The 11,081-nt window shown below is 38.0% G+C and overlaps 2 protein-coding genes and 1 pseudogene across 2 annotated transcripts in view; 2 read left to right on the top strand and 1 right to left on the bottom strand.

Moving 5' to 3' along the window:
- Window positions 1-3,292, bottom strand: part of LOC107660657 (zinc finger protein 142-like) — a 12,861-nt gene extending 9,569 nt beyond the window's left edge. Inside the window, exons 1-7 of the mRNA XM_016450045.1 lie at window positions 3,232-3,292; window positions 3,074-3,125; window positions 2,553-2,678; window positions 2,038-2,172; window positions 1,129-1,956; window positions 408-585; window positions 4-327 (exon numbers count right to left, since the gene is read on the bottom strand). Of these exons, the coding sequence (XP_016305531.1) occupies window positions 4-327; window positions 408-585; window positions 1,129-1,956; window positions 2,038-2,172; window positions 2,553-2,628 (1,541 nt within the window). The 5' untranslated portion in view covers window positions 2,629-2,678; window positions 3,074-3,125; window positions 3,232-3,292. The remainder of the gene's footprint in view (window positions 1-3; window positions 328-407; window positions 586-1,128; window positions 1,957-2,037; window positions 2,173-2,552; window positions 2,679-3,073; window positions 3,126-3,231) is intronic.
- A 682-nt stretch (window positions 3,293-3,974) lies between these two features.
- Window positions 3,975-7,940, top strand: LOC107660627 (mitochondrial chaperone BCS1-like; annotated as a pseudogene).
- Window positions 7,941-8,742: 802 nt separating this feature from the next.
- Window positions 8,743-11,081, top strand: part of LOC107660625 (sterol 26-hydroxylase, mitochondrial-like) — a 6,068-nt gene continuing 3,729 nt past the window's right edge. Inside the window, exons 1-3 of the mRNA XM_016449990.1 lie at window positions 8,743-9,008; window positions 9,312-9,502; window positions 9,693-9,892. Of these exons, the coding sequence (XP_016305476.1) occupies window positions 8,769-9,008; window positions 9,312-9,502; window positions 9,693-9,892 (631 nt within the window). The 5' untranslated portion in view covers window positions 8,743-8,768. The remainder of the gene's footprint in view (window positions 9,009-9,311; window positions 9,503-9,692; window positions 9,893-11,081) is intronic.

Below are 11,081 nucleotides of genomic sequence, written 5' to 3'. Positions count from 1 at the left end.
TGCAGTAAGAGGCTGGTGTTGCTAAATGTGGTGTAGTGGCAGAGTGCGCAGCGGAACATGCGTGTCCGGGTGTGCCTGCAGTTTTCGTGGCTATGCAGGGCTTGCCGGTACTTTGTTGTGTAAGGGCAAAACTTGCACTGGTAAACAGGAGGTTGTGGATCTGCATTTGCTGAGTGCTTGAGCTGCATATGGCTGCGCAGTTCAGTCTTTCTCTTGCAGGAGTATGCACACACCTCACAGATCAAGGATTTTTCCTGGTGACGGAGTTTATGGCTGTTCAGCTGGTCGATGCGATGGCAACGATATGGACACTGATTACATTTGTACCTGAGAGAGATGAGAGGCAGGTGAGTAAACGGAAATGGTTCTTTTTATTATCATATTTTAATTTCAGTCAAGGTACGTACCTTAGATCTCCTGCATGTTTACGCATATGGACACTGAGGTAGTGTTTCCATTTCGTAACATATCCACATTCTGAGCACATGTGCTGTTTGTCATTAGAGTGCGTCAGCATGTGCTGTGAAAGGTATGTCTCATCACGACATCTGAAGTCACATAGTGTACATTTGTGGGGCTTTTCACCTGTAAATACAAATGTTATCCATCTATTTATGGCCAATGTGCAATTCTGAAGGAATAGTTCATTCAAAAATTAACCTTTTGTCATCATTTACTGTTATGTTGTTTAAAACACTATATAATTTTCTTTCCTCTGTGAAATGCAAACAAAGATGTCCAACCTGCTCTTTTCCAAAGAATGAAAACAGATGGTGATTTATACTTAGGGACTTGCTATACTCAAGTTTGCTACAGCTAAACTATAGCTTTGTACAAACTATATGAGAGTTACAGCAGAGGGGAAGATACCTAAACCTGTATTATTTCACAATACTTGGAATATATCACACAGGTTGTATGGACTACTTTTGTTGTTTTTGAGAAGGTTTTTAGAGACGTATAAACCAATCATGATCCAAGTTTGAGTTTTTCATGAAAAAAAAAAAAAAAGAAATAATACAAGGCTGAAATAACAAGACTGAAAAAATTATGACCGAATATTCATTTTTGAGTGAATTATACCTATAAACACTTATAAGAACTAAGTAGAACAACTGAATATCTTACCAGTATGCATCAGCATGTGTCTTTTCAGGACTCTTTTGTGAGCTGTTACAAAGCTGCATTGTGAGCAGTGGTGTGTTTTCTCACTGGCATGAAAGCGACCAACATGTTGATCGAACTCCACAGGGTTGAGGGTTGAGAAAGGGCAGAAGCTACAGTTCAGTTCTTGATTCCCTGGATGTCCTTGTCTTTTGTGCTGCTGAAAAAGGCTCTTATTTGAGCATGAGAAGTCACAGTGGGGGCAGTGATAAGCCTGATGTGTGCGGAAATGTTTCTCCATGTCTTCCAGGCTCCCGAAGAAGGCGCCGCAGGCATGATGATGGCACTCGACGGCCTCAGTTTGGTGAGCATCTAACACATGCTTTAGAAGCCGCTTCTTTTCTGTACACTGAAATGAGCAGCCGTTATGGAAGCAAGGTAACGGCTGTCCATCTTGTGTCTTATTGTGAGACTTCATATGGCTTTTTAATGCCTGACTCTGACTGAAAGTCTTTTGGCAAGTTGGGCACTTAAACAACTCTCCATTGGGAGCATCATCTTCTTGATGCCCATGCATGCTGGAAAGGTGTCGTCGCAGAGAGTTACGTTCCACCGCTCTATACTCACATAGATTACAGCGGTGCAGTTTCTGTCCCGTCTCTCTTAGCATGTGGATGCGTAGCTTACTCTTGCTGGTGAAGTAGTGTTTACAGGTTGGACATTGCAGACTGGGGTCAGGAAAATGAATACGCATGTGTTCTATCAAATGGGAGCGTGTCTTGAAGCAGCGTCTGCATTCAGAGCAGATGTGGGTGCGAAACATGTGTTCGGTGCCCTCTGCAACATGTCCCACTAAACAGAAAGACGCCGTAAATCAGACCTGGGATTACAATTATTTTAATTACAACATCTATTAACATTCATGATATTTACCTTTAGATAAAGGCTTTTCTTGGCTAATGGTAGTACATTTTTTCCCCTTTTTTGTTGATGCTTTCAATTTTTTGGATTTACTTTTCTTGCTTCTAGGTTGCACAGCCATATCCGTCCCCTTCGACTGAGACAAAGCTATATCAGATAGAAAATAATACACTTATTATCTGTAAGCTGTCAAAGCTGTAAAACAGGCCAAACTCATACAATATATATAAGTGGGATAATATTTTCAGCTTATCTCAACATAAACTCTTTCAGAGATCACCCTGTCTTGGTTTATTTTGCAGTAAAGACTGACTGATTGTACATTATATTTATAAACAAATAAATACACGTGAAACATTAATCTGAGTAGTAATTATTTAAGGAGGAGACACAGATATGAGAGATGTGAGTCTAGCAACTGACCAATTGAAATCAAATATTCCAGAGACCCATGCATGCCAAAGGACTATATCTTACTGAATATATAATTAATTAAACATGGTTTTGTAAGTATTGTTGTATTTTACCTTCCGGTGTATCTGCTACATTATTTTCCACATGCTTGAGTTGTTCTGCATCACATCCAGGCTCTTGTTGGTGCATGTTTGGGTCAAACTCGACAGGACATCAGTCAGTGAGGGATAAAATCAACTCTAGAGAGGGGTAAAACTCTATTACAGCATCAGGACCATTAAGTGTTTCCGTCTCCCAGGGCAGCAACACGACTGTTCTGCATCACCAGGGAGATCAAAATGTGATTAACTGACTTCTGGATTACCAGACTTGAGATTGAAAGAGTGAACATGTTTTGTTGGAGAAAATATGTTTTTATTAAACAAATTTTGGACCTCCTGCGCGGTGGTTCTTGTTTCATTTGCTCTGATAAACAAATAAACAACGCATCTTCAAGGAACAGCAGATGTGTTCAATTAAAGCAAACAACGCGAATATAATCATCATCAAGAGATGAATAAACATGATAATGCATTAATACTGTACTATGTTAATACACATTAATTATGACTTCAATTATATAATAAGAAATTACCTTCATTTGTGTGGATGGAAACAATGTAAGCGGCGTCATTTCTAGAATTTTTCTAGAAATGAGGAAAATGAATTCTGACATCATAATTTAGTATACATAGCGGAGAATAATCCATTTTAAAATACACAAAATCTACAGACAGTTATTTATAAGAATACCTAAAAGTGTCATAACGCGACTGCGTCGTAAACAGTCACAACGGAACTATTAATGTGAAACACAATTCACACGGAACTATTTTCCTGAACAACGGAAACTTCTTCTTCTTATGATGTTTAATGGCGGTTGGCAAACCAGCTTTTGGTGCATATTCCGCCACCTACTGGGATGGAGTGTGAGGCGCTGATATCAAGGGAAATGCTAATTCTCAAAAAAAGAAAAAAAACAACCTTCTACCTATATTTTATTATATACATTTGTTATTTTCAGAAAATTAATAAGAGCTTTATAACCTTTATGAGAACTGTTTAACACATTCTGTAATGTCATAGAATTAATGCCGTCAGATTTTAATTCCTCTTTTAACTGTATTCTTTCCCTTTCATATGCCCTACAGTTAATCAGCACATGCTCTACAGTTGAACAACGGAAACAACACAGAGGTCGCCATGTGATTTGCTTATTTCATTTGAGTGAATCGGTTCTTTTGAACAGTTCGTCTAAAAGAACTGATTCAAAATAATGCGAATTTAAAACATGATTGATTTGTGAATCGGTTCATGGAATCAGTCATGGAAAAGATTCGACTCACCCAAAATAACTATTTGTTGAATCATCAATGAGAGACAACGCTGGGTTACTGTAGAAAGGGTGTGTTTTATTGCATTTTATTCGCTTTTTTTCGTTTACTTTAAGCTAAAATGCGGTGTGATATTTCCTCTGCCGTAAGTATAGAGACTTTTTAAATCTGCATTTATTTAAATAAAAAGATAGACCTGATCAGTGACAGCTTGCCATAATGTTTTACCAGTCTCAAGGCTCTCATCAAAATTAAAATGAAAATGGTTTCACCTCCTCTGCTGTGAATGTAGGCTGCATATTGCAATGAAGGGACAAAAAAGCTTTTCCTGACTGAATAAGAGATCCTGAAGACACCTTCATCATGACCCTGTCAGATTTTATTGGAGCCCTTAAGGACAACCCTTACTTTGGGGCAGGATTTGGACTAGTTGGTATTGGCACAGCACTTGCGGTTGCCAGAAAAGGGGCACAGGTCGGCATGATCTTCTTCAGAAGACATTACATGATCACGCTGGAGGTCCCAAGCAGAGATAAAAGTTATCACTGGCTCTTAAGCTGGATCACTAAACATGCCAAACACACCCAGCATCTGAGTGTAGAGACCTCATACATGCAGCATGAGAGTGGACGAGTCCATACACAGTTTGACTTCCATCCGAGTCCAGGCAACCACATCATTTGGTACGATCAGAATATATTGTGATGTTACTTTGGACATTTTAAATTCAATGTGCTGCTTATTTGATTTTCTCTCAGAGATCAATCCAGCACATAGTTATCCATGTCTCTGACTGAGGCTTTGTGTTTTCAGGTATGGCAGGAAGTGGATCAGAGTGGAGAGGACCAGAGAAAAGCAGATGGTGGACTTGGCACACTGGAACACCCTGGGAGTCCGTCACCTTCACTGCTCTGGGCAGAGACCGCCAAATATTCTTCAACATACTTCAAGAAGGTATGAGCAGCTAGATTTTGTTTTATTAATTTTTCCTTCATTCGGCAGTGTTGTGTCAGCACCTGCTGTGAATTTCACACGTATAGTAGACCATCAGCTGAATTTTTCAAAAATATGTTGCAGTCTTAATGATTGATTCTGTGTCCGTGCAGCACGTGAACTTGCTTTAAAGCAAGAAGAGGGCCGAACTGTGATGTACACTGCACTTGGAGCAGAGTGGAGGCCGTTCGGGTTTCCAAGGCGAAGACGACCTCTGTCTTCAGTAGTGCTGGAGAATGGTTTGGCGGAGAGGATCGTGGATGATGTAAAGGAGTTCATTGGCAATCCTAAGTGGTACACTGACAGAGGTGAAAAAAGCATTTTTCATACTTAAAAATATAAGGAAAAAAATGCATGCGCACCTCTAATGTAATGTGAAATCTTTATAATAATAAATAAAAGGGTTGCTTTTTTGATTGTTTTATGTTTTAATTAATTTTTTTGTTGATGAATATGTTTCAATCAGGCATTCCATATAGGAGGGGATATCTGCTGTATGGACCCCCAGGCTGTGGAAAGAGCAGCTTCATGTAAGCACAGTCTCTTTGTTTATAGTAGATGTTACTATGAATAATAGTGTCTGATAAAGTATACAGAGTGTAGATTGGTGCAGAGTAGACAGACAAAGTTACAACAATATGAATATAAATATCTGAGAGGACCAAGTGTTATTCTTATATTCTGTATCAAATAAATGCTATTCTTTTGAACTTTCTATTCATCAGAGGATCCTGGAAAAAAATGTATCATGGTTTCCACAAAAAAATTAAGCAGCACAACTGTTTTGAACATAGATGATTGTAATAATAAACTTGAACACCAAATCATCATATTAGAATGATTTCTAAAGGGTCATGTGACACTGAAGGCTGGAGTAATGGCTGCTGAAAATCACCTTTGCCATCACAGAAATAAATAACATTTTAAAGCATATTACAATTGGAAACAGTTGTTTTAAATAGTATTAATATTTCACAGCATTACTATTATTACTGTTTTTGTTTTGGATCAAATAAATGCAGCCTTGGTGAGCATAAGAGACCTATTTAAAAATAGTACAAATCTTAGAGACCCCAAAGTTATGAACAGTGCTACATATACTTATAATATTATGTATATATGTATTTATTGACTCTAATAATCTGTTACTAGGCAAAATGCAGACTTGTGTATTAACTGGTTCTTGCCATGAATATAGCCATAGATGTTGGAATGGCGTTAAGAAGAAAATAAATAAACAAACAAACAAACTAGACAAAATGCAATAGTATATGTTGCTAATTTTATACTGCCGTGCAAGAACCATTTTTTAAAAATAATAAGTATAAGTATAATATGACTTCAAGAAAGCAATCAGTTAAATGTACAATTTGGAGTCCCAAGTACCATTACCATTCTTGTGGTATTTCAGAACTGCATTAGCAGGCGAGCTGGGTTACAGCATCTGTCTGATGAGTCTCAGTGACCGCAGCCTGTCTGACGATCGCCTCAACCACCTGCTGAGTGTCGCTCCACAGCAAAGCATCATCCTGCTAGAGGACGTGGATGCAGCCTTCGTCAGCCGGGAGCTGCTGCCCACTGAGAGTATGTCTTACAGACTGCAGTGCTTCTGAACTCTCACTGTCTGTTTGGAGTATAATGTAATTACAATCACATGTGATTAATTATGATAATAGTTTGGTCTCTAGCCATGGCATTAACAGCACCATGAAATATTTCTGCTCTTGTTGATCTCATTTATTCTTCCTTGTCTTGTTCTCACAGCTCCACTGGCCTATCAGGGCATGGGAAGACTCACTTTCAGTGGACTTCTCAATGCTCTGGGTGGAGTGGCATCTTCAGAGGCCCGAAATGTGTTCATGACAACTAATTTCATTGAGAGGTAAAGCTCAATACTGCAGCTTGTTCATTGTGCATTACTTTTTTGTTTTGATGTAAGTTGGAATGTAAAATCCTTGTCATCTTGCCCTTTTGCCTCTATAAACATAACGAAGATTAGTGGTAATAAACTTTTGTTTTACAGTTCAAGATAGTGATAAGCAGATTTTAGCAGATAATTGAATATTTATCGAAATGTGTATTATATTTTATATTTAATATATAAATTCAATATAATATATGTGACCCTGGACCACAAAACCAGTCATAATTGTCAATTTTTCGAAATTGAGATTTATACATCATCTGAAAGCTGAAAGCTTTCCATTGATGTATGGTTTGTTAGGATAGGACAATATTTGGCCGAGATACAACTATTTGAATATCTGGAATCTGAGGGTGCAAAAAAATCAAAATATTGAGAAAATCACCTTTGAATCAAGTTGTCCAAATTAAGTTCTTAGCAATGCATATTACTAATCATAAATTAAGTTTTAATATATTTACAGTAGGAAATTTACAAAATATCTTCATGGAACGTGATCTTTTCCTAATGATTTTTGGCATAAAAGAAAAATCTATAATTTTGACCCATACAATGTTTTTTTGGCTATTGCTACAAATATACCCCAGCGACTTAAAAGACACAGTTTTGTGGTCCAGGGTCACATATATTTAATACGTAAAATATATTTTATATGTTTAAGTAAGTACCCAATAGTCATGATCACCTGTGTTTATTGTTGTTATACATGGTATTGTTTTATTTTCTCCCCTTTCTCTTTTTTTCTCCTCTGTGTGCTGAAGACTTGATCCGGCTCTTGTCCGACCTGGCCGTGTTGATCTGAAGCAGTATGTGGGCCACTGCTCTCACTGGCAGCTGACTCAGATGTTCCGGAGGTTTTACCCTCAGGAGTCTGCAGCTGGGGCTGAGCGGTTCGCCGAGCAAGCACTGACAGCACACACAGAGCTCAGTGCTGCTCAGGTGCAAGGACACTTCATGCTCTACAAGACAGACCTGGCTGGCTCCATCAAAAACATTGCAGAGATGAAGGAGTGAAGACTACACAGACAGTACAGACTTTTGTATGATGCAGACTGAGCAAACAGGCGAGTGATAAACAGAATGAATGAATCATTCTTTGAAATTTACCCCTGGATGAAGGCTTTTCACACACGGGAGTAATAAAATCCAAAAGAATTGTGAAAAATGTGTGTATTTCTTCTGTTGTTACTGTTATTGGTTAAGCAACAACAGATGCACCATTTATTATGCACTAATTGTCTGTCTCATTGTTTACAGTCATGAGTTTCATTTGCAGGAATGATCAGTATATTACGGTTCTCCTGAGATTTGCTTTGTGTATACTGAATCATGTCTGTGAAAGTGGAATATAATATTTACTTGTTGTTGTTGTTCATAACATCAATATTATATACATTATCTAAACTTTTTAGGTGATTGAAAGACATTTTTTTACTAAACAGCTAATTTCTTTTAAGGAAAACAGCCATTGTAAATACAGGTATGTGATTCTGAAAAGGTTCAAAACCTTTTGTTTGCATTTGTTCACTATGCCCTGTAGGAATTGGAAGAAAGGTGAATGTTAAAGGGATAGTTCACCCAAAATGTCATTGTTTCCTCAGCCTTAATGTAATTCCAAACCTGCCTGACCTTATTGCTTTGGTTGTAACACATAAGGAGAAATTTAGTAGAATGTTCACACTATTGTTTTCCAAAACAGTATGAGGACAGGGATAGCCGTGGTCAACATTCACTTTCATTGTATGAAAAAGAGCAGCTTTTGTGTTCCACAGAGGAAAGACAAAGGTTTGGAAACAACATGTGGCTGAGTAAATGATGACATTTTTAAAGAGCAGAAAATGTTCCAGTTGATGGCAGTATTCTTACAGTATCATTATGTGCATGATAATGGTGTTTCACCTTTTAAAACAAAAATCCACACACAGTATTAAATTACAGCAGATAGGGAAGGGTTAACTAGAGAGGCTTTGCCCCACCTCCCTCTCCCTCCCATGTGAAACAGTATCATGTTTTGCCTCACTCTTCTCTCCACTTCCATAATGGCTGGTCGTCTTTTAGTGAGCTCTGCAGAAAGAAGGATCAGATTCGGTTTTCTGAGGCCCATGACAGTGGCCACAGACGTCAGGAGAGGGACAGTGGGTAATGCTGCTGCTTCTGTCACTGTCCAGGACAGCCACGGGAAGCTCAAGACTGTGGCTGACCTCCCAGAGATCAGAACCTTTGAGATGATGCACAGACTGATCTTTAAACGGTACCTGAATCGCATGCATGAGCTGCAGGTACAGAGAGAGATACCACAGCCATAGTTTGTTTATCGTGTGACTGTAAATGATTAATGCCTCCCTTTATGTATTCAGACTGTCTATGTTTTTACTTTTAAGGACATTGAATAGCAAGGAAACAACTGTCTTGTATAATTGAACACTTTTAAATAATTCAGTGTATTAGTTGTGATCTCAGTCTGATGTTTGTTGCTCTGAAACAATTTAGAGATAAAATGCAATTTATCTCAAAATCAACCAGATGTTTCTTCACTAGCACATCTAATTTGTTCTTCACCACTTGTTTTTTCATCTCTCCAGTTATATGAAAAACAGCTTTATGGCCCTTTGTACAAAGTGAATGCTGGAAACTTCCAAGCCATTTCAGTAAACAGTGTGGACTTACTGGAGGAACTCCTTAGAAAAGATGAGAAGTTTCCTTCCAGAGGAGACATGACTTTGTGGACAGAGTACCGTGACATGAAAGGCATCGGCTACGGCCCTTTCACAGAGTAAAAATGTTTTATACAGTTGTTTGGTATCTCTAACAGGTTTGTTTTGTAACATACATTACGTAAGACTAGTCATGTCTGGAGATTTTATACAGCCAAAGTGCATTTGGCTTATGTAGTCCTGTGATGTTATGTAAGCTTATGAACTCTTATTGTTGCCCTTCTGAAAAGACAATATGTTCTTTAACAGAGAAGGAGAGAAATGGTACAAACTGCGGACAGTGCTGAACAAACGCATGCTGCATCCAAAGGACTCAGTTCAGTATGGAGATGTGGTCAATGCTGTGGTCACAGACTTCATCAAACGGATTTACTATCTGCGGGAGATGAGCCCCACCGGTGATCTGGTTTCTAACTTGACCAATGAGCTTTATCGCTTCTCCCTTGAAGGTATTTCCTTTCCATAAGCACTTGAAATTAGATCAAATCAGACAACAGAAGATACAACTTTCTTACAGATTCCCAAGGGAGTAACTGACTTGTCACAATGCCCTTAAAGGGATAGTTCACCCAAAAATGAAAATTACCCCATGATTTACCCTCAAGCCATCCTAGGTGTATATGACATTCTTCTTTCAGACGAATACAATCGGAGTTATATTAAATAATGTCCAGGCTAATCCATGCTTTATAATGGGAGTGGATGGTAGCCCAAAATTTGAAGTCCAAAAAATTGCACCCATCCATTATAAAAGAAGTCCACGCGGCTCCGGGGGGATAACACTACTACACTGAACAAAATTATAAACGCAACACTTTTGTTTTTGCCCCCATTTGTCATGAGCTGAACTCAAAGATCTAAGACTTTTTCTATGTACACAAAAGGCCTATTTCTCTCAAATATTGTTCACAAATCTGTCTAAATCTGTGTTAGTGAGCACTTCTCCTTTGCCGAGATAATCCATCCACTTCACAGGTGTGGCATATCAAGATGCTGATTAGACAGCATGATTATTGCACAGGTGTGCCTTAGGCTGGCCACAATAAAAGGCCACTCTAAAATGTGCAGTTTTACTCCGTGCATTATCATGCTGCAACATGAGGTGATGGTCGTGGATGAATGGCACAACAATGGGCCTCAGGATCTTGTCATGGTATCTCTGTGCTTTCAAAATACCATCAATAAAATGCATCTCTTTGAGTTCAGCTCATGACAAATGGGGGCAAAAACAAAAGTGTTGCGTTTATAATTTTGTTCAGTGTATATGAAATAATTGCTTAAAAAAACTACATGTATCATGATACATAACATTTTTGTATCAACATTTAAAAAGGTATAACATGTATTTGAAATAGAATGTTACAAATCTTTTGTATCATTATAAATGTCGGTCACACTTTATTTTAAGGTCCAATTCTCACTATTAACAAACCATATTACTAGCATATTGGCTGTTTATTAGTATTTATAAAGCACATATTAATGTCTTATTCTGCATGAACATATTTTAGATTGAATCCTTTAATCGGACTCTAAAAACTCTTAGTTGATAGTGAATATGGGCTCCTAATCTAAAGTGGCAACATTTTCATTCTAAACCCATATGTTAGTATTTTTTAGTGTGTTTTTTTTTTTTCC

The sequence above is a fragment of the Sinocyclocheilus anshuiensis genome, unplaced genomic scaffold, assembly GCF_001515605.1.
Source record: "Sinocyclocheilus anshuiensis isolate Anshui unplaced genomic scaffold, SAMN03320099.WGS_v1.1 scaffold627, whole genome shotgun sequence".
NCBI classification, from domain to species: Eukaryota; Metazoa; Chordata; class Actinopteri; order Cypriniformes; family Cyprinidae; genus Sinocyclocheilus; species Sinocyclocheilus anshuiensis.
Note: the sequence above shows the minus strand (reverse complement) of the source record. Positions and strands in the feature narration are given on the sequence as shown.